We start from the raw sequence: 22,486 nt of genomic DNA, 5'->3' as shown, positions 1-22,486 counted from the left end.
CTGTTCAAAAAAGGGAACAGGGATAACCCTGGGAATTACAGGCCAGTCAAAAATCAAAAAGGGCGACAGTACAAGGTACAGTGACTGAGGGGAGCTCAGTGAATAGGCCCAGTAATAACAAAAGGAATAAAACTGGAGATGTTAAGATTCAAAACAGAGGTAAAAAAACCAACATAAGTGTACTTTACTTGAATGCTCGTAGTATTCGGAATAAAGTAAATGAGTTGATGGCACAAATCATCGTAAATGACTATGATTTAGTGGCCATTACTGAAACATGGTTAAAGGATGGTCACGACTGGGAGTTAAATATCCGAAGGTATCAAACTATTCGGAAGGACAGAGTGGATGGTAAGGGAGGTGGTGTTGCTCTGTTATTTAAGGATGACATCCGGGCAATAGTAAGGGATGACATCGGTCCTATGGAGGATAAGATTGAATCCATTTGGGTGGAAATCAGGAATAGTAAGGCGAAAAAGTCATTGATAGGAGTAGTCTATCGGCCACCAAATAGTAACGTTATGGTGGGGCAGGCAATAAACAAAGAAATAACTGATGCATATAGAAATGGTACAGCAGTTATCATGGGGGATTTTAATCTACATGTCGATTGGTTTAACCAGGTCGGTCAAGGCAACCTTGAGGAGGAGTTTATAGAATGTATCCGCGATAGTTTCCTAGAACAGTATGTAATGGAACCTACGAGGGAACAAGCGGTCCTAGATCTTGTCCTGTGTAATGAGACAGGATTGATTCATGATCTCATAGTTAGGGATCCTCTCGGAAGGAGCGATCACAATATGGTGGAATTTAAAATACAGATGGAGGGTGAGAAAGTAAAATCAAATACTAGTGTTTTGTGTTTAAACAAAGGAGATTACAAGGGGATGAGAGAAGAACTAGCTAAGGTAGACTGGGAGCTAAGACTTTATGGTGGAACAGTTGAGGAACAGTGGAGAACCTTCCAAGCGATTTTTCACAGTGCTCAGCAAAGGTTTATACCAACAAAAAGGAAGGACGGTAGAAAGAGGGAAAATCGACTGTGGATATCTAAGGAAATAAGGGAGAGTATCAAATTGAAGGAAAAAGCATATAAAGTGGCAAAGATTGCTGGGAGATTAGAGGACTGGGAAATCTTTAGGGGGCAACAGAAAGCTACTAAAAAAGCTATAAAGAAGAGTAAGGTAGAGTATGAGAGTAAACTTGCTCAGAATATAAAAACAGACAGTTAAAGTTTTTACAAATATATAAAACAAAAAAGAGTGGCTAAGGTAAATATTGGTCCTTTAGAGGATGAGAAGGGAGTTTTAATAATGGGAAATGAAGAAATGGCTGAGGAACTGAACAGGTTTTTTGGGTCGGTCTTCACAGTGGAAGACACAAATAACGTGCCAGCGACTGATAGAAATGAGGCTATGACAGGTGAGGACCTTGAGAGGATTGTTATTACTAAGGAGGTAGTGATGGGCAAGCTAATGGGGCTAAAGGTAGACAAGTCTCCTGGCCCTGATGGAATGCATCCCAGAGTGCTAAAAGAGATGGCTAGGGAAATTGCAGATGCACTAGTGATAATTTACAGAAATTCACTAGACTCTGGGGTGGTCCCGGTGGATTGGAAATTAGCAAACGTGACGCCACTGTTTAAAAAAGGAGGTAGGCAGAAAGCAGGAAATTATAGGCCAGGGAGCTTAACTTCGGTAGTAGGGAAGATGCTGGAATCTATCATCAAGGAAGAAATTGCGAGGCATCTGGATAGAAATTGTCCCATTGGGCAGACGCAGCATGGGTTCATAAAGGGCAGGTCATGCCTAACTAATTTAGTGGAATTTTTTGAGGACATTACCAGTGCAGTAGATAACGGGGAGCCGATGGATGTGGTATATCTGGATTTCCAGAAAGCCTTTGACAAGGTGCCACACAAAAGGTTGCTGCATAAGATAAAGATGCATGGCATTAAGGGTAAAGTAGTAGCATGCATAGAGGATTGGTTAATTAATAGAAAGCAAAGAGTGGGGATTAATGGGTGTTTCTCTGGTTGGCAATCAGTAGCTAGTGGTGTCCCTCAGGGATCCGTGTTGGGCCCACAATTGTTCACAATTTACATAGATGATTTGGAGTTGGGACCAAGGGCAATATGTCCAAGTTTGCAGATGACACTAAGATGAGTGGTAAAGTGAAAAGTGCAGAGGATACTGGAAGTCTGCAGAGGGATATGGATAGGTTAAGTGAATGGACTAGGGTCTGGCAGATGGAATACAATGTTGACAAATGTGAAGTTATCCATTTTGGTAGGAATAACAGCAAACGGGATTATTATTTAAACGATAAAATATTAAAGCATGCCGCTGTTCAGAGAGACTTGGGTGTGCTAGTGCATGAGTCACAGAAGGTTGGTTTACAAGTGCAACAGGTGATTAAGAAGGCAAATGGAATGTTGTCCTTCATTGCTAGAGGGATGGAGTTTAAGACTAGGGAGGTTATGTTGCAATTGTATAAGGTGTTAGTGAGGCCACACCTGGAGTATTGTGTTCAGTTTTGGTCTCCTTACTTGAGAAAGGACGTACTGGCGCTGGAGGGTGTGCAGAGGAGATTCACTAGGTTAATCCCAGAGCTGAAGGGGTTGGATTATGAGGAGAGGTTGAGTAGACTGGGACTGTACTCATTGGAATTTAGAAGGATGAGGGGGGATCTTATAGAAACATTTAAAATAAGGAAGGGAATAGATAGGATAGATGCGGGCAGGTTGTTTCCACTGGCGGGTGACAGCAGAACTAGGGGACATAGCCTCAAAATAAGGGGAAGCAGATTTAGGACGGAGTTTAGGAGGAACTTCTTCATTCAAAGGGTTGTGAATCTATGGAATTCCTTGTCCAGTGAAGCAGTTGAGGCTCCTTCATTACATGCTTTTAAGGTAAAGATAGATAGTTTTTTGAAGAATAAAGGGATTAAGGGTTATGGTGTTCGGGCTGGAAAGTGGAGCTGAGTCCACAAAAGATCAGCCATGATCTAATTGAATGGCGGAGCAGGCTCGAGGGGCCAGATGGCCTACTCCTGCTCCTAGTTCTTATGTTCTTATGTCTTACTTCGGTGGCAGGCAAAGTAATTCTGAGCATCTGGAAAGACACTGCTTGATTAGGGATAGTCAGCACGGATTTGTGAGGGGTAGGTCTTGCCTCACAAGTCTTATTGAATTCTTTGAGGAGGTGACCAAGCACATGGATGAACCTAAAGCAGTGGATGTAGTGTATATGGATTTTAGTAAGGCATTTGATAAGGTTCCCCATGGTAGGCTTATGCAGAAAGTAGGGAGGCATGGGATAGTAGGAAATTTGGCCAGTTGGATAACGAACTGGCTAACCGATAGAAGACAGAGAGTGATGGTGGATGGCAAATATTCAGCCTGGAGCCCAGTTAGCAGTGGCGTACCGCAGGGATCAGTTCTGGGTCCTCTGCTGTTTGTGATATTCATTAATGACTTGGATGAGGGAGTTGAAGGGTGGGTCAGTAAATTTGCAGATGATACAAAGATTGGTGGAGTTGTGGATAGTGAGGAGGGCTGTTGTCGGCTGCAAAGAGACATAGATAGGATGCAGAGCTGGGCTGAGAAGTGGCAGATGGAGTTTAACCCTGAAAAGTGTGAGGTTGTCCATTTTGGAAGGACAAATATGAATGCGGAATACAGGGTTAATGGTAGGGTTTTTGGCAATGTGGAGGAGCAAAGAGATCTTGGGGTCTATGTTCATAGATCTTTGAAAGTTGCCACTCAAGTGGATACTATTTCTAATTTCCTTTGTAAGCCATGGATTGGCCCTCTTACCCCCTTTGCTTTTCTGCCAGACAGGAATGAACAGTCGCTTTAGTTCCCCCATGCGTTCCTTGAATGTTTACCATTGTCTATCCACTGTCATCCCTTTCAGTAACTCTCCTCAATCCATCAAGGCCTCATGCCTCATGTCCTCATAGTTCCCTTTATTAAGATTCAGCACCCTAGTCTCCGAATCAACTACTTCACTCTCCACCTTGATAAAAAATTCCATCATGTTATAGTCGCTCATCCCCAAGGGGTCTCGTACAGCCAGATTGGCAATGATCCCCTTCTAATTACACAGTACCCAGTCTAAGATGTGGTTCCTCCACATATTGGTCAAGAAAACCATCCCGTATACACTCCAGGAATTCCTCCTCTGCGGAATTGTGGCTAATTTGATTTGCCCAATCTATGTGAAGATTAAAATCACCCATGATCACCGATATTCCCTTATTACCAGCATCACTAATTTTGGGTTTAATGCCATTGCCAACCTCACCACTGCAGTTTGGGGGTCTGTATATGACACCCACTAATGTTTTTTTCCCCTTGGTATTTCGCAACTCGTGTTGCAACTGTTTCATTTGTAACTGGATCCTAGCCAATTCCAATGATTCTGCCTGTGTTTTTCACAAATTTAAAAGCTGAGCTATCATTTCCTTCAACACGCAGCAACCCTTCACCATTGATGAGCCATTTTACAAATCACTCACTGTTTAAACTGACAAGAGTAACACCAGCTGAAAGAAAACAGCAGCCCCTTACACTCACTGTCTTTAAATTCAATAATCCCAAGCCAAACAAGGAATTATCCCTTTTAAAATCCCAGCAAAGAACTCCCATTTTGCTAGGACTCTGCCACAATTCAGCAATTTGCAATTTGTAAGACTGTGAGGGAAGATTACGAAACGACAGAAGTGATAACCGACCAATGGGTATCTTTTACGGTAAAACGACCATTGGGAACTCACTGGTAAACGTATTGATTTTAATTGGAGTCAGACATCTGGAATGCCTGGTAAATAATGAATGTTTAGCTGTACTAAATGGATGTGATGTGGTGGATGGGATGTCAGTAAGTTATGCATTTTCCCCAAAGCTGGTAGGAAAGCAATGTACCGATTTTAACTTTAAAATGATTAAACCTGCACTTCTCAATACAAAATAAAATCAAAATGTGAAGAATTAAAAGGTAATTCGCTTTGAGCAATTGAGGGTAGCACAGTAGTTAGCGCTGCTGCCTCACAATGCCAGGGACCCAGGTTCAATTCCGGCCTCGGGTCACTGTCTCTGCAGAGTCTGCACGTTCTCCTGTGTCTGCGTGAGTTTCCTCCGGGTGCTCCGGTTTCCTCCCACAGTCCAAAAGATGCGCAAGTGGGTGGATTGGCCAAGATAAAAGTGCCCCTTAGATGGTTACAGAGTAATGGGGATGGGGTGGGGGAGTGGGGCTTGGGTGAGATGCTCTTTCCAAGCATTGGTGCAGCTCAATGGGCCGAATGGCCTCCCACAATAGGGATTCTATGGATTCGAACCTGTTGGTAGTATTTAATTGAAAAATTTACTAATTTTTCTGTTTTTGACATAAAAAGGTCATTTGCAAAGCCACCGAGACAAGTCCAGACGGTTTGTGAATGCATCCTCGTCATGAGAGGCTATAAAGAGATTAACTGGAAATCAGCCAAAGGCATGATGTCAGAGGCAAATTTCTTGAAGGCTCTGATGGAAATGGACTGTGATGCGATTGGGCAGAATCAAGTTAAAACTGTGAAAGGTAACTGCTTAAACTAGAAGTGAAACTGTCTTCAGTATTAACAGAGGGTGCAGTAACTTAAACAGATATTGGGATATTGCTGTTACATTTAATGACAGGCACAGTTAGTGATGGTGTGGTAGCTGCACAGCTGTCCCCCTCTGCTGACATTACAAGTGACGGTGGGGTTAGTGGAGGGCACTTTATTTGTACAGGTTCAGTGTGGATGATCAATAACTGCAATGCCTGAAGTCTGGGTGGTGGGGCTTTTGTGCCCCTTGATCTTTGTGACAAAGAACCTTAGAAAAAAGCCCATTGTTGATTTGAAGGTATCCAGCTGCTTCTCTGGATAACCTCCCATCCACCTTGCCGAGATCACTTATTTTATTAAGTTTCAGGATGTGGGTGTTGCTGGCAAGGTTGGCATTTATTGCCCATCTCTAATGATTTGACACAATTGAGGTAAAATCCTCATTGGTGTGGGACTGGAGTTATATCTGGGATTTCCTTCCCCAAAGGACATTAGGAAATCTGTTGGCTTTTTATGACAATCTGAGACTGTACGCCCGTCTTTACTGATACTTGATTTTTATGGCCCCTCAGACTATCCACAACAGTGTATAGATGGAGAGGCTGAAGGACATACATGATTGTACTTTCTCAGAGAATCTGCATCGCTTTATCACGGTAGCATGGTGGTTAGCATCAATGCATCACAGCTCTAGGGTCCCAGGTTCGATTCCCGGCTGAGTCACTGTCTGTGTGGAGTCTGCACGTCCTCCCTGTGTGTGCGTGGGTTTCCTCCGGGTGCTCCGGTTTCCTCCCACAGTCCAAAGATGTGCGGGTTAGGTGGATTGGCCATGCTAAATTGCCCGTAGTGTAAGATTAATGGGGGGATTGTTGGGTTACGGGTATACGGGTTACGTGGGTTTAAAGTAGGGTGATCATTGCTCGGCACAACATCGAGGGCCGAAGGGCCTGTTCTGTGCTGTACTGTTCTATGTTCTATGTTTATGTAGATCCTACAGATATGAAACTCTTCTCTCTGAGACTGCTTTACCTTTCCCATGTCTCACTGGCACTGTTGTTTTAGGAATTAAAGCAGACTCTTTAAGGGCAATATTACAGGTTCTAGTAGCTTGGAGGGTGTCTATCCCACTTCTTCTCCTGGGATAAAGGATGTATATTCCCAGGTCTGGATTCTTGAGGTGTTAAATAGGAGTCAGGATTCCTTTTGACCTTTGTAGCCAGACTGCCTGGGATTCTCCGTTTGGGCGACTGAGTGTTCCCGCTATCAGAGAATCGCGGCAAGTTCATGCTGCTGCTGGAGGTGGTGCCCAAGAGTGAGTCTCACTCCTTAACAATACAGATTTATACATCGTGGAGAGCTCGCCACCTTCCATTGGAATTCTGGTATTGGGCATTTTGAGTGGTTAGATCAATCACAAAGTCCATCAGCTGGACCCCCACCCATACTGCAAATCCTGATCCCCTCCCCCCCCCCCCCCGACAAGGAGGGGTATATCCCCCCCCCCACAGGAATAATGGTCACGCCTCCAAAACCACACTCACATGAGAGTGATCAGATGCCCCCACCCAACTATCCCAGCCACCCCCATCAGCCCCCACTCCCATTTAGCCAACCCGCCCTTGCATTTCCAATGGTGCACCGCCCCTTGACACCTACACCCAGGCACTGGTGCGGTGGACTGCAAGGCAGGGTCAGGGGCGTCAGGGCACTGATACAGTGCCGCTTCCACCTCTGCTGTGAGAGAAGAGGAAGTGAAACCAGTTAACTCCTTTGATGTGGTGAGCAGCTGTCTATCATAGAAAGAGTGGTTATAAACATTGTGGTTAGCATCAAAGCTTGAGATGCATTCAAGTGTGAAAGGAAATATAAGTACACAATGCAGCAAGCAGCTATGTCTGGGCTATTAAATTGTCAATCACAGGCTAGTGAAAGGTTCTGCTCTGTGAAATTGAATGGAGGTTTTGCATTTCAAAGGATGTCATGGAATTTGAAGCCCTTTGTGGGCTTTTGAGGAAGCCTCAAACACTTGGTAACAGCTGCTTTGGTATGAGGAAGCAGATGGTAGGAAAGGGAAAGTGTTTGTGTTTTGATTCTTTACTGGATTGCCTGACAGACAGAGCAGCCCAGGCTGAGGAGGCCACATCAGAATTTAAAAACTCAGATCAGGACGATGATGTTCAGCAGAGGGCTGCCAGAGATTACCAAGAGGTGGGACAGATCTGAGAGGGGCAGATCAGACATGGCAGTTCCTATTCTCTCAGCTACTACAGGCCTCTGGGATATTAATCTCGGAAAATATTCACAACATTATTCCCCATCTGATACCTATTATTGCTTCTTTCAATTGAAGCACACATTAATGCTGTGTCCCAGTGGGAAGCCACCGTGCTTCCCTCTCCACCTGCATGGAAACGTCCAGCCGAGAACAAGATCCAGGTTCTCCCTCTGCATTGCCAGTGGGAAGTATGCAAATTTGGGGCCTGTATGTCTGATCAAGCAACCAGCTCTCCAGTGTGAAAGAAAAATGTGCCACAGTTCAGCAAGTAAAAAAGAAAAATGTTAGATTATGAATAATGTTTGCATTTGTAGGTTTTCTGAAAAATCTGAACACCTCACTTGATGAAATGCAGGCCATTAGCAGAGCAGGAGCTGGAATGTTAAAGTTTGTGGAAGCTGTCATGGGCTACTGTGATGTGGCTCGAGAAATCAAACCAAAACGAGAAAAGGTAAGTATCACTCTCAGCAACGGCATTGTGTCTTCTGCAATCATATGTTTCTTTAGTTTCTTTTACATTAATCAAACAGTGACCTTTGATGGCTATCAGATTTAATATCTCTCTTCCAGAATGTTGGTCTGTTCAATGTGGACTAAAACCCAAGTGGACATACCAATTATATGGACGATAAGGGAATAGTGTAGAGGGACTTCAGAAGGGTTTCACAGGACGGTGCAACATTGTGGGCCGAAGGGCCTGTACTGCGCTGTAATGTTCTATGTTCTATACTAATTATTTCTGTAGGTTGCCCGGCTGGAGCGTAATTACTTTCAAAGCAAACGTGATCTGGAGAAGATCCAGGCAGAGTTGGCAGCGATACAGAGTGAGCTTCAAGCCCTGAGTGATCGCTACGAAGCTGCAATGAGAGAAAAACAACAGCTTCAAGAAGAAGCAGAAATTATGGAACGGCGATTGGTGGCTGCGGATAAACTGATTTCTGGATTGGGATCTGAAAATATTCGGTGAGTCCTGTCAACGAATGTTTGACAGATCAAAAATTTATGGGCGTAAATTATCCTTGGGTGGGGGAATGGGTGATAGTGAATAGGTTTTGTTACAATCCGAAACTGGGCGGTCAGGTGCCAGAATGGAAACCTGGCTCAATAGACCGTAGCTATTAATTTTTGTTTCCAGATGGGGATGAACAGAGTGGCAGGACTGCCAATTAACTTTCAATGGAAGAATAAAATATTTAGTAAACATGATAAGATTGACTATAACAGAATATTCCTTCACCCCACCTATATCTTCACAGATGTACACAGATTTTCAAGGATAACACAAGTTACTAAATCTAACTTATACTCTAATGTTTTGGTAAGTACCCAGTGCATATGAACCAACAGGCCAACTATGATCAGACACACCACACTCTGAAACCAAGTGACGAATGCCACCCTAAACCATTTCTGAGGATTACTCATCAAAACCCCCAGATATTTGTCACACTGTCAGCCTGCTGTTCTCATTGGAACTCTGACTTCCACACAAATATTTCCAAACTCCACTCTCACCTTGAAATCTTCTCCCAAACAACACCTTCTCTTGTTGCCTTCACCAAGGATCCACATCCAGGATTTCAATCTCTCCTTTCTGTCTTAGATTGCCAGGTGGTTGTTTGTAATGGGGGACATAGTCAGGTTGTGGGACAGTCGAATCGTGGTCAAGCCTTGAAGCCTTGAGTGATCAGTTTGACGATTCTGTAGTTGGGTCACAGAGTAGGCAAGTAGTTGGATGGCGGCCGGGTGGTCAGGGGTAGTTGCATTGGGTCAGAGGTTCTTTGGGTGGTTGAGGGTGTGACCAAGTGGTTGGGGCTGATCAGTAATGTGGTGTAATTGAGTTGGGAGGATTGTTGACTGGTGGAGGGATAGTCTGGTTCACAGTTGGGGGGGGGGGGGGGGGTGGCGAGGGGATGATTGGGCGAGTCTGCTGTGGAGTTACTTGTTACTCAGCTGTTTGATCTGGTATTAAACTGTTAAACATTTCCAGAGTCTGTAAACAGCTAAGTCCTGCTTATCATGCCCAAAATTCCACCCTAAACCCAGGGTCAGAGACACTGGGAGGAAGCTAGGGCCATCGTACGTTTGAACTGCTTAAACAATTCCCTGGTATGTCTGTTCCTTAGGACCTCCGTGGCGTCCTGATATGCATCATGTGACATACAAACCATCTCTGACAATCTGGACAAGGAAGACTGGGCCACTATCTCTTTGAGAAAAGAAAATCTCTCTGATTGGGACAGACTGGGAGTGAAACAATGTCAATAATTGGAAGCAAAGAAGTTGACTTTTGAAAATGCATGGGCACATGTTCACTCTATGAGTATGCTTTTCTCTGTCGTGACATGGCTCACCATTATTGACATGGTCAACAGAGCAACCATCTTTTTTTTAAAACGCATTTTATTCAAACTTGTATCAAAGTAGGTTACAGCAAATAACCACCCCGGGAAACATTCTTCCCAACAATCAACTATACAGTTTATACAGATTTTTCTCCTTTTTCACCCCCTCTCCCCATCTAACCGCAGTAAGTCATACAGGTCACCTAACCATGCTGCTACCCCCGGTGACAATGCCGACCGCCACTCCAGCAAAATTCACCGCTGTGCAATCAGAGAGACGAAGGCCAAGACATCGGCCTTCCTCCTCTCCGTGAGCTCCGGCTTCTCTGAAACCCCAAATATCACCACCAAAGGGTCCGGGTCCACTCCCTCCTCCACTATCCTGGCTAAGACCACGAGCACTCCCGCCCAGAATCTTCCCAATTTTTCACAACCCCAAAACACGTGCGCGTGATTCGCTGGCCCCCACCCACGCCTCTCACATTCATCTGCTACCCCCTGAAAGAACCAACTCATTCTCACCCGAGTCATGTGCACCCTGTGCACCACCTTAAACTGTATCAGGCTCATCCTTGCACAAGAGGAGGTCCCGTTTACCCTGCGCAGTGCCTCACTCCATACTCCCCAATTGATCTCCATTCCCAACTCCACTTCCCATTTCTCCTTGATCTTCACCACCCGCTCGCCTCCCTGCTCCCCCTGCCACTTATATATATCCCCAATTCTTCCCTTCCCTTCCACATCCGGAAGCAGCAGTCACTCCAGCAGGGTGTATCCCGGCAATCTAGGGAACCCCTTCCAGACCTTTCGTGCAAAGTCCCTAACCTGTAGATACCTGAACTCACTCCCCCTCGGCAACTCTACCCTCTCGCTTAGCTCCTCCAGACTGGCGAACCCTTCCTTCAAATACAAATCCCTCACCCTGACCAGCCCCACTTCCCTCCACCTCCTGTATACACTACAGAGCAACTGTCTTGCACATTCGCCTCTGGTGGTGTTTGTCACCAAAATAAATCTGATTGACTAAAATCCTTAACCAGAGATATCTGCCCTGATTGGCCATTATGTGACTCACATTCTGCATCAACTATTTATTCATAATTCCCTCAGAAACAACCAGATGCAAATGAATATGAAGGAAATTGGATAGACCTATCGGCAGTGACCCCGGCATCATATCAGCATCACAAACCCTGTTAGCCTGCAAAGTTCCTCACATGGAGATTTGGGTTTGGCCCCAGCTAGATTTTCTACTCTGTGTGTGGTGACAGCACATAAACCCTCTTCACTGTGCTTCGTTACACATTCTTGAAAGACATTTGTTTCATTTCAAAAGTCACACCAATGAAAATCAAGGAAAATCTATTTAAAGAAAGAAATAACTTACTTTAGTTTAGCTTCTTGCATGGCCTTGGACAATCTTGAACCATCTTGAACTGTGGCATGAGCTGTCAATCCAGTTTGAAGTGCGTTCACCGCTGTTTATGGGGGCAAATAGTGCAGCCAATGAGACCAATTAGCAATGTTCCTTTTGATATGATGAAAAACTATATTCATTCCCAAGTACAAAGTACTTCATTTGGCACACCAAAATTAGCAAATGTTACTCTCCAATTTCAATTCAAATTCAAATATCAAAATGAATATTTTGGAGGGATTTACTGACCACCCCGCCATGGCGGGGTGGCGGCCTGCCAGCGGGATTTGCCGTTGTCAACATGATTTCCGTTGACAGCATCCCTCATCGCCGGGAAACCTGTGCATCGACGTGGACCTGAATTTCCCATCAGCATGAACAGCCGGTAAATCCCGCTCTAAAGTCTGGACTATAATCGCTTAAGGCTGAGTTAAAATACTTAATTAAACAGGATTTATATAAATGTTTCTGCCTTTTGAGCCTCAAGAGAAAGGCATTCATCTTCAATATCCCCCAAACAGATGGACAAAGGACTTGGAGGATCTGAAGGTACGTCGCGTACGGTTACTCGGAGATTGCCTGATCTGTGCTGCCTTTCTGAGTTACGCAGGAGCTTTCAGCTCCGAGTTCCGCAATGAAATGATTTACCATGAATGGCAGAATGATGTCCTGAAACGTGACATTCCCCTCAGCAAACCATTCCGTTTGGAAAATCTGCTCACAGATGAAGTTGAAATCAGCAGGTCTGTTGCATCATTTTACAAAAATAGTTCTATTACTGATGTTAAATTATACTCGTCTGCCTGAAAACCACACATTTACATATAATGTAATGATTGGAGTCAACTTTCCTCATTCAATTTCTGTTTCATTATACAGATAGAAAGACTTGAATTTAAATAATGCCTTTCTCAACCTCACGACATTTCAAGACACTTTACTACAATGACCAGCTCATCAATATCTTCCTTAAGTTTCCCTCCTCATTGTCAATCACAGCTAATTTTTCTATCATCTGCAAATTTCTTTGTCATGTCCCCTACATTCGAGTCTAAATCATTAAAACAAACTGTAAATAGCAAGTGTCTGAGTATTGAGCCTTGTGAAACCCAAAGGTAACAGTCCTCTAGTCTCAAAAATACTCGTTAACAATAACTCTGAGCTTCTTGCGTTCTATCTGTTTGGGATCCAATTTAGCACTCTTTCTTGGATCCTCAGCACTTTTATTTGTTGACCAGTTTTCCATGTGAGACCTTGTCACAATCCTTGTAGAAATCCATATTGACACATTGTGGTGAATGTATTCACCTAAGTATGAACTGTCTCTATAGTGCTATGACCTTGTACTAGAACCCCGGTAGGCTCCGCCTCTGGCTCCACCCTCCCCGGGGCGATATATAAACCAGCCACCTGTGGATGGCATTCATTTGTACAGCAGACACTGGCAGGCAAGTTCCTGGATAATAAAGCCTTACATTCACTCATTCTCACAGTCTCACAGTGAATTGACGGTATAACACACAACCACTGCACTGCTGTCATAAACTCTATTTGTTACCTCCCCAAAAATATTCAGTCACGTTAGCCAGACATGATCTTCCCTTCACAAACACATGTTGACATTCCTTGATTAATCTAGGCCTTTCTATATGAAGGTTTATACTTCCCTCAGATTTGATTCCAGTATTTTGCTCACATAAGAACATAAGAACATAAGAACTAGGAGCAGGAGTCGGCCATCTGGCCCCTCGAGCCTGCTCCGCCATTCAATGAGATCATGGCTGATCTTTTGTGGACTCAGCTCCACTTTCCGGCCCGAACACCATAACCCTTAATCCCTTTATTCTTCAAAAAACTATCACAAATCAAGTTAAGCAAACTGACCTATAATTGATGAGATTATCTCTTCCTCCCTTTCTGAACCACAGCACAGCATGAGCAGTGACCCAATCCTCTGTCACGATCTTCACGACCCAATCTTCAGGGCAGCACGGCAGCACAAGTGGTTAGCACTGTGGCTTCACAGCACCAGGGTCTCAGGTTCAATTCCCCGCTGGGTCACTGTCTGTGCAGAGTCTTCATGTTCTCCCCGTGTCTGCGTGGGTTTCCTCCGGGTGCTCCGGTTTCCTCCCACAGTCCAAAGACATTCAGGTTGGGTGGATTGACCATGATAAATTGCCCTTAGTGTCCAAAAAAAAAGGTTAGCAGGGGTTATTGGATTACGGGGACAGGGTGGAAGTGAGGGCTTAAGTGGGTGCAGACTCGATGGGCCGAATGGCCTCCTTCTGCACTGTATGTTCTGTGTTCACTGCTCCTGTAGTCAGGGAGGACCGAAGTGTGACGGTCAAAGCCTCTGCAATTCCCTCTCTTGCTTATTTTGATAGTCTTGGATATATTTCATCCAGGCCTGACAATTGATCTGCTTTCAAAGACGTCAAAGCATTTATTATCTCCTCTGTTACAATGTCTAACCCATCCCATCTCTCACTCTTCCACCTTAACTATAGCGCCATCATCAACACCTTTTGTGAAGGTGGCTGCATAGAATTCACTAGGAAGCTTAGCTACATCGCCGACCTCCATACATAGGTCATCTGTTTAGTCCCTAATAGTTTCTACTCTTTCTTTAGTTATCCTCTTGATCTTTATGTATTTCTAAAACATGTTTGTATTTTCCTTGATTACTTGCCAGTAAATTTTTTTATTCCCTTTCTTTGTTTTCCTAATTTCTCTTTTAATTTCACTTCTCCACTTTCAATACTCTTCTCGGCTTTCTATAGTATTAAGGTTTTGGTGTCTGATATAAGCTTCCCTTTTATGCTTTAACTTACACTCTATGCACCTTGTCATTGAGGGGGGCTCGAGATTGTCTGTCCTTCTCACTTTGAGGGCACATGTTTGCCCTGAGCCACTTGGCTTTGAAAGATGCGATGTGACGTATAGGCACAAACATTCTGCAGGATGGAAAATATTTAATCTCGCCGAATCAGGCTGATTAGCCTTTATTTTGCAATATGAAGATTTACCCGGTATTCTTGTGAATTCAGGTGGGGCTCAGAAGGTTTGCCACCCGATGAATTGTCTGTTCAGAATGGAATTCTCACAACACAAGCTAGCCGATTCCCACTGTGCATCGACCCTCAGCAGCAAGCCTTAAACTGGGTGAAGAGAAAAGAAGCAAAGACCAATTTGAAGGTAAAGTTTAGATTTCTGGCCAAACATGCTTTGTCATTCCACAACCTTGTGTATAGCATTGAGAGTGTTCCTCTTTGACCTGTTGTGATACCTTTCAGTCTAATATCTAACTCTTTACTGAATTATTCCATTTCAGATTGTAAGTAGCATTTTTTAGAATAATGATGCCCTCGTGATTGTGATAAATGGTAATTGTGTCTGATCTCTTCCAGATCTCTTCATTTAATGATCCTGATTTCCTGAAACAATTAGAGATGGCCATCAAGTATGGATTTCCCTTCTTGTTTCAAGATGTGGATGAATACATTGATCCAGTAATTGATAATGTTCTGGAAAAGAACATTGAAGGACAACAAGGGCGTTATTTCATTAGACTCGGTGACAAGGAGGTCGACTATGATCCAAACTTCAAAATGTACCTTAACACAAAGCTGTCAAATCCCAAGTACCAGCCTTCTGTATTTGGGAAATCCATGGTGATAAACTACACTGGTAAGTTCTGCTGCAGCCTGCATCCCTCATCACTAGCCTGCACCATGTGTCCAGGAGAGAAAATGTAACTTTACTTGGTGTTGAAATTCCCCTGACTTGGAGCACATGAAACATTGGCTCAAAATGTTATTTGCCTCCAGTAATTTAAGGAGAAAGAATACTGGTATTTACAAGATTGTTGTTTGGTATGGTGGTAAGGCCTCATTTATTTCTCATACTAGTTGCCCTTGAGAAAATGGTGGTGAACCGTCTTGTACGATTGTATCATTATGGTGAAGCAGTTCCCACAGTAATATTTGTTCGGAAGTTCTAGGATAATGATCCAGTGACTATCCAGCTAGGATAATGATCCAGTGACTATCCAGCTAGGATAATGATCCAGTGACTATCCAGCTAGGATAATGATCCAGTGACTATCCAGCTAGGATAATGATCCAGTCACTATCCAGCTAGGATAATGATCCAGTGACTATCCAGCTAGGATAATGATCCAGTCACTATCCAGCTAGGATAATGATCCAGTGACTATCCAGCTAGGATAATGATCCAGTGACTATCCAGCTAGGATAATGATCCAGTGACTATCCAGCTAGGATAATGATCCAGTCACTATCCAGCTAGGATAATGATCCAGTCACTATCCAGCTAGGATAATGATCCAGTGACTATCCAGCTAGGATAATGATCCAGTGACTATCCAGCTAGGATAATGATCCAGTGACTATCCAGCTAGGATAATGATCCAGTGACTATCCAGCTAGGATAATGATCCAGTGACTATCCAGCTAGGATAATGATCCAGTGACTATCCAGCTAGGATAATGATCCAGTCACTATCCAGCTAGGATAATGATCCAGTGACTATCCAGCTAGGATAATGATCCAGTGACTATCCAGCTAGGATAATGATCCAGTCACTATCCAGCTAGGATAATGATCCAGTGACTATCCAGCTAGGATAATGATCCAGTCACTATCCAGCTAGGATAATGATCCAGTGACTATCCAGCTAGGATAATGATCCAGTGACTATCCAGCTAGGATAATGATCCAGTCACTATCCAGCTAGGATAATGATCCAGTCACTATCCAGCTAGGATAATGATCCAGTGACTATCCAGCTAGGATAATGATCCAGTGACTATCCAGCTAGGATAATGATCCAGTCACTATCCAGCTAGGATAATGATCCAGTCACTATCCAGCTAGGATAATGATCCAGTCACTATCCAGCTAGGATAATGATCCAGTGACTATCCAGCTAGGATAATGATCCAGTGACTATCCAGCTAGGATAATGATCCAGTCACTATCCAGCTAGGATAATGATCCAGTCACTATCCAGCTAGGATAATGATCCAGTCACTATCCAGCTAGGATAATGATCCAGTCACTATCCAGCAACAGCAGCTTATGTTCCAAATTGGAATACGTGACTTGAAAGTGATGATATTCCCTTTTTGTGATAACATTTGCTATTTTATAATCTGGAGCCCTTAAACCACCTAATTTATTTGAAAGAGCAAACTTCTCAAAACCCCTCATGGAAGAAACCAATGGACAAGATTTAACTTTTCAAAACTTTCACGATAAGAAATAAACCAAAATTGGGGCGGCATGTGGCGCAGTGGTTAGCACTGGGTCTGCGGCGCTGAGGACCCGGGTTCGATCCTGGCTCTGGGTCACTGTCCGTGTGGAGTTTGCACATTCTTCCTGTAGGTTATGTGGACTGGCCACGCTAAATTGCCCCTTAATTGGAAAAAAAAATAATTGGGTACTCTAAATTTTATTAAAAAAGAGAAACAAACCAAAATTAATATAAAGTAAGCATGAATTAACCAGCGAATTGTATTCGGGAGAAACTGAAAATAACTGATGTCGCAAAGGTAAATCTCACAAGTCACTCTTATAATAATAATAATCTTTATTGTCATGAGTAGGCTTACATTGCAATGAAGTTACTGTGAAAAGCCCCTAGTCGCCACATTCCGGCGCCTGTTCGGGTACACAGAGGGAGAATTCAGAATGTCCAAATTACCTAACCGCACATCTTTCGAGACTTGTGGGAGGAAACCGGAGCACCCGGAGGAAACCCACGCAGACACGGGGAGAACGTGCAGACTCCTCACAGACAGTGACCCAAGCCGGGAATAGAACCTGGGACCCTGGCGCTGTGAAGCCACAGTGCTATCCGTACTTAGCACATATATGGCACCATGTGTAGTCCCAAAGTCCTTCCCTGGCCTTCCCATGGTAGAGTTCAGCTACTCTTCAACACGCTGGATTTGATCATGAAGTGGCCTCAGAATTTTCGCCTTACTCCATCCTTGTGCCATGCGGACAATTAGCACCAACAAGGTGTACTTACGCAGAATATCTCCTTAATTCAGTTCACAATGGTCCTGATGTTGTCATTTTTCCAGAATCACCTTTATCTGATCACCCAATAACACTCTGGTACATGGTCTGGTATATGGTCTGGTACATGGCCTGGTATATGGTCTGGTATATGGTCCGGTACATGGTCTGGTATATGGTCTGGTATATGGTCCGGTACATGGTCTGGTACATGGTCTGGTACATGGTCTGGTGCATGGTCTGGTATATGGTCTGGTACATGGTCTGGTGCATGGTCTGGTATATGGTCTGGTATATGGTCTGGTACATGGTCTGGTGCATGGCCAGGTATATGGTCTGGTATATGGTCTGGTACATGGTCTGGTACATGGTCTGGTATATGGTCTGGTACATGGCCTGGTACATGGTCTGGTACATGGCCTGGTATATGGTCTGGTACATGGCCTGGTACATGGTCTGGTATATGGTCTGGTACATGGTCTGGTACATGGTCTGGTACATGGTCTGGTACATGGCCTGGTATATGGTCTGGTACATGGCCTGGTACATGGTCTGGTATATGGCCTGGTATATGGTCTGGTACATGGTCTGGTATATGGTCTGGTACATGGTCTGGTATATGGTCTGGTACATGGTCTGGTACATGGTCTGGTACATGGTCTGGTACATGGCCTGGTACATGGCCTGGTATATGGTCTGGTACATGGCTTGGTACATGGTCTGGTATATGGCCTGGTATATGGCCTGGTATATGGTCTGGTTGGTTCTGGTTCATGGCCCAGCTGCTCATCCTCCCTGCACTGTTGATGAAGCTCTTTACGTTTCAGTGTATTCAGCCAGTTCGCATACACTACATTTTTAAAATTAATTTTTATGGGTTGTGGATGTCACTGGCTAGGTCAGCATTGCCCATCCCTAATTGCCCTTGAGAAGGTGGTGGTGACCTGCCTTTGTGAATCGCTGCAGTCCCTCAGGTGTAGGTACACCCACTGTGCTGTTAGGGAGGGAGTTCCAGGATGTTGCCCCAGTGACAGTGAAGGAACGGCCGATATATTTCCCAGTCAGGGTGGTGAGTGACTTGGAGAGGAACCTCCAGGTGGTGGGGTTCCCAGGTATCTGCTGCTCTTGTCCTTCTAGATGGTAGTGGCCATGGCTGTCTAAGGTACCTTGGTGAGTTGCTGCACTGCATCTTGTAGATGGTACACACGGCTGCCACTGTGCTTCGGTGGTGGAGGGAGCGAATGTTTGTAGAAGGGGTGCCAATCAAGCGGGGCTGCTTTGTCCTGGATGGTGTCGAACTTCGTGAGTGTTGTTGGAGCTGCGCTCATCCAGGCAAGTGGAGAGTTTCCATCACACTCCTGACTTTGCCTTGGAGATGGTGTACAGACTTTGGGGAGTCAGGAGGTGAGTTACTCCCCGCAGGATTCCCAGCCTCTAACCTGCTCTCTAGTCCCAGTATTCATATGGCTGGGTCCAGCTCAGTTTCTGGACAATGGTAACTCCCAGGATGTTGTTTGCATGGGATTGGGTGATGTTAATGCCATTGAATGTCAATGGGCGATGGTTTGATTCTCTCTTATTGGAGATGCTTGTTACCTGGCACTTTTGTGGCATATATGTTACTTGCCACGTGTCAAACCAAAGTCTGGATATTGTCTAAATCTTCCTGTATTTGCAAGTGGAATGCTTCAGTATCTGAGGAGTCACAAATGGTGCTGAACATTGTGCAATCATCAGTGTACATCCCCACTTCTGACCTTATGGTGGAAGGGAGGTCATTGATGAAACAGCTGAAGATGGCTGGGCCGAGGACACGACCCTGAGGAACTCCTGCTGTGATGTCCTGGAACTGAGATGATTGATCTCCAACCACCACAACCATCTTCCTTTGTGCCGGGAATGACTCCAACCAGCGGAGAGTTTCCCCCTGATTCCCATTGGCTTCAGTTTAGCTGGGACTCCTTGATGCCGCACTCAATCATACAATCATAGTGCTCCTATAGTGCAGAAGGAGGCCATTCAGCATATCGAGTCTGTACTGAACCTCTGAAAGTGCACCGTACCCCACCAAACCTACACATCTTTGGACACTAATACTGTCATTGGAGTTCTGCGGCAAGCAGGTTGGTGAGGATTGTGCCAAGTATTTTTTTTATCTCTTGTTGGTTCCCTCACCACCTGCCGCTGCCCCAGTCTAGCAGTTATGCCCATTAGGACTTGGCCAGCTATGCCAGTAATGGTACTACCGAGTCACTCTTGGCGATGGACATTGAAGTTCCCCACCCATTGTACATTCTGTGCCACCCTCAGTGCTGCCTCCAAGTGGTCGGAGTACTGATTCATCAGCTGGTACATGGTAATCAGCAGGAGGTTTCCTTGCTCATGTTTAACCTGAAGCCCTGAGACTTCATGGGGTCTAGAGTCAATGCTGAAGCAACTCCCTCCCGACTGTATACCATTGTGCCACTTCTCTGCCGGTGGGGCAGAACATACCAGGAATGGTGATGGTGGTGTCTGGGATATTGTCTGTAAGGTATGATTCTGTGACAGTGACTATGGCAGGCTGTTGTTTGACTAGATCATAGAATTTACAGTGCAGAAGGAGGCCATTCGGCCCATCGAGTCTGCACTGGATCTTGGAAAGAGCACCCCACTCAAGCCCAAGCCCCCACCCGATCCCCGTAACCCAATAACTCCTCCTAACCTTTTTGGATACTAAAGACAGTTTATCATGGCCAATCCACCTGACCTGCACGTTTTTGGACTGTGGGAGGAAACCGGAGCACCCGGAGGAAACCCACGCAGATATTACATAGAATTTACAGTGCAGAAGGAGGCCATTCAGCCCATCGAGTCTGCACAGGCTCTTGGAAAGAGCACCCTACCCAAGCCCATACCTCCATCCTACACAATAACCCAGTAACCCCACCCAACATTGGCCATGTACCAGGCCATGTACCCTAAGGGCAATTTAGCTTGGCCAATCCACCTAACCTGCACGTCTTTGGACTGTGGGAGGAAACCGGAGCACCCGGAGGAAACCCACGCACACACGGGGAGAACGTGCAGACTCCGCACAGACAGTGACCCAGCCGGGAGTTGAACCTGGGACCCTGGCGCTGTGAAGCCACATTGCTATCCCCTTGTGCTGCCCTTGTGACTAGATTCTGAGACAGACCTTCCACGTTTGTCCCAAACCCCCAGATGTTGGTAGGTGAGCTTTGCAGGTTCGACCGGGTGTGTTTGCCGTTGTTGATTCTAGTTGTCCATCCAGTTTGATATAGCTGAGTAGCTTGCTGGACCACTCCACAGGGTATTTAAGAGGCTGGAGTCACATGTAAGAGCAAGTAAGGACGCAGATTACCTTCCGAGAGGACATTAGTGAACCATCTTTGTTTTTTACGACAATGGTTTCATGGTCATGAATTTGAATTTTAATTCCAGATACTGATTGGATTCTGCCATGGTGGGATTTGAAGCCCAGTCCCCAGAATGTTATCCTGGGTCTCAGGATCATCAGTCCAGTAACAATGTCACCACCTCCCCCGGCAACCACTGTCCTGCTCCAACCATCCAATCTCTCCAACTTTAGCTTCTGTTTCCCTGGCAACCTACCAGGCTGATTTCTCAGATATTAACCAGGAAATCCAATTAACAAGCATCTCCCAGAAATTGATTTAGTTTCTGTGTCCGTTGGCAACAGTCTCAAAAAACACAGGCTTTAAAATTCTAGTCAAAGCAGACCACAACTTGCAAACAACCAAATTTATCACATAGACAATATTTATATTATTGAAGTAATATAGATTAAAAATAAAATTGGGGTTTCTTGCTGAATTTCTTTCTTTGTGCAGTGACGTTAAGTGGCCTGGAAGATCAGTTACTCAGCGTTATTGTGGCATTTGAGCGGAAAGAGCTAGAGGAACAGAGGGAGCGTTTGATCAAGGAGACCAGTGAGAATAAGAAGCTATTGAAGGATCTCGAGGATTCTCTTCTCCGTGAATTAGCAACTTCCACTGGCAACATGTTGGACAATGTCGAACTTGTCGAAACTCTGGAAGAGACCAAGACTAAAGCCACTGAGGTAGATGGATTACAAGAGAACTAATCATTGTTATATTTCACTGGCAATGCAGTGTTTTGGTGCTATCCCACTCTGCCCTTTTCTGTTCGATGATTGTTGGATCCCAGAATCCAACCTGTTCCTAAATACAGTGAGGGAAAGATGAAAATCCCAAATGTTTCAGCCTCTTCTTTTGCACTGATGTGCTGCACACCTCCATTGTTGAGGATGGGGATGTTTGAGGACCTCCTCCAGTGATGTTGTTTAATTGTCCACCACCATTCACGGCTGGAGGTCAAGTATAATAATAATAATCTTAATTATTCTCACAAGTAGGCTTACATTAACACTGCAATGAAGTTACTGTGAAAAGCCCCTAGTCACCACATTCCGGCGCCTGTTCGGGTACACTGTGGGAGAATTCAGAATGTCCAATTCACCTAACAGCACCTCTTTCGGGACTTGTGGGAGGAAACCGGAGCACCCGGAGGAAACCCACACAGACACGGGGAGAACGTGCAGACTCCACACAGACAGTGATCCAAGCCGGGAATTAAACCCGGATCCCTGGCGATGAGAAACAACAGTGCTAACCACTGTGTTAACCTGCCGCCCTCTTGTTCATTCTCTCACAACCTTCTGCAGGCCAAGACTTGGGCAGCCATGAATGTGACACTCTTGGTAATGGGCATTGAAGACCCCACCCAGAGGATTCCCGGCTGGGTCACTGTCTGTGCGGAGTCTGCACGTCC

At 44.9% G+C, this 22,486-nt stretch overlaps 1 protein-coding gene across 1 annotated transcript in view; it reads left to right on the top strand.

Moving 5' to 3' along the window:
* LOC119977131 (dynein heavy chain 10, axonemal-like) overlaps window positions 1-22,486 on the top strand; it is a 552,876-nt gene that overhangs the window by 447,856 nt on the left and 82,534 nt on the right. The window contains 7 exon segments of the mRNA XM_038817763.1: window positions 5,395-5,579; window positions 8,179-8,315; window positions 8,610-8,827; window positions 12,148-12,369; window positions 14,674-14,821; window positions 15,034-15,313; window positions 21,526-21,755. Of these exon segments, the coding sequence (XP_038673691.1) occupies window positions 5,395-5,579; window positions 8,179-8,315; window positions 8,610-8,827; window positions 12,148-12,369; window positions 14,674-14,821; window positions 15,034-15,313; window positions 21,526-21,755 (1,420 nt within the window).

The sequence above is a fragment of the Scyliorhinus canicula genome, chromosome 1 (assembly GCF_902713615.1).
Source record: "Scyliorhinus canicula chromosome 1, sScyCan1.1, whole genome shotgun sequence".
In the NCBI taxonomy this organism is placed as follows: Eukaryota; Metazoa; Chordata; class Chondrichthyes; order Carcharhiniformes; family Scyliorhinidae; genus Scyliorhinus; species Scyliorhinus canicula.
This window is presented reverse-complemented; position numbering and strand designations above follow the sequence as displayed.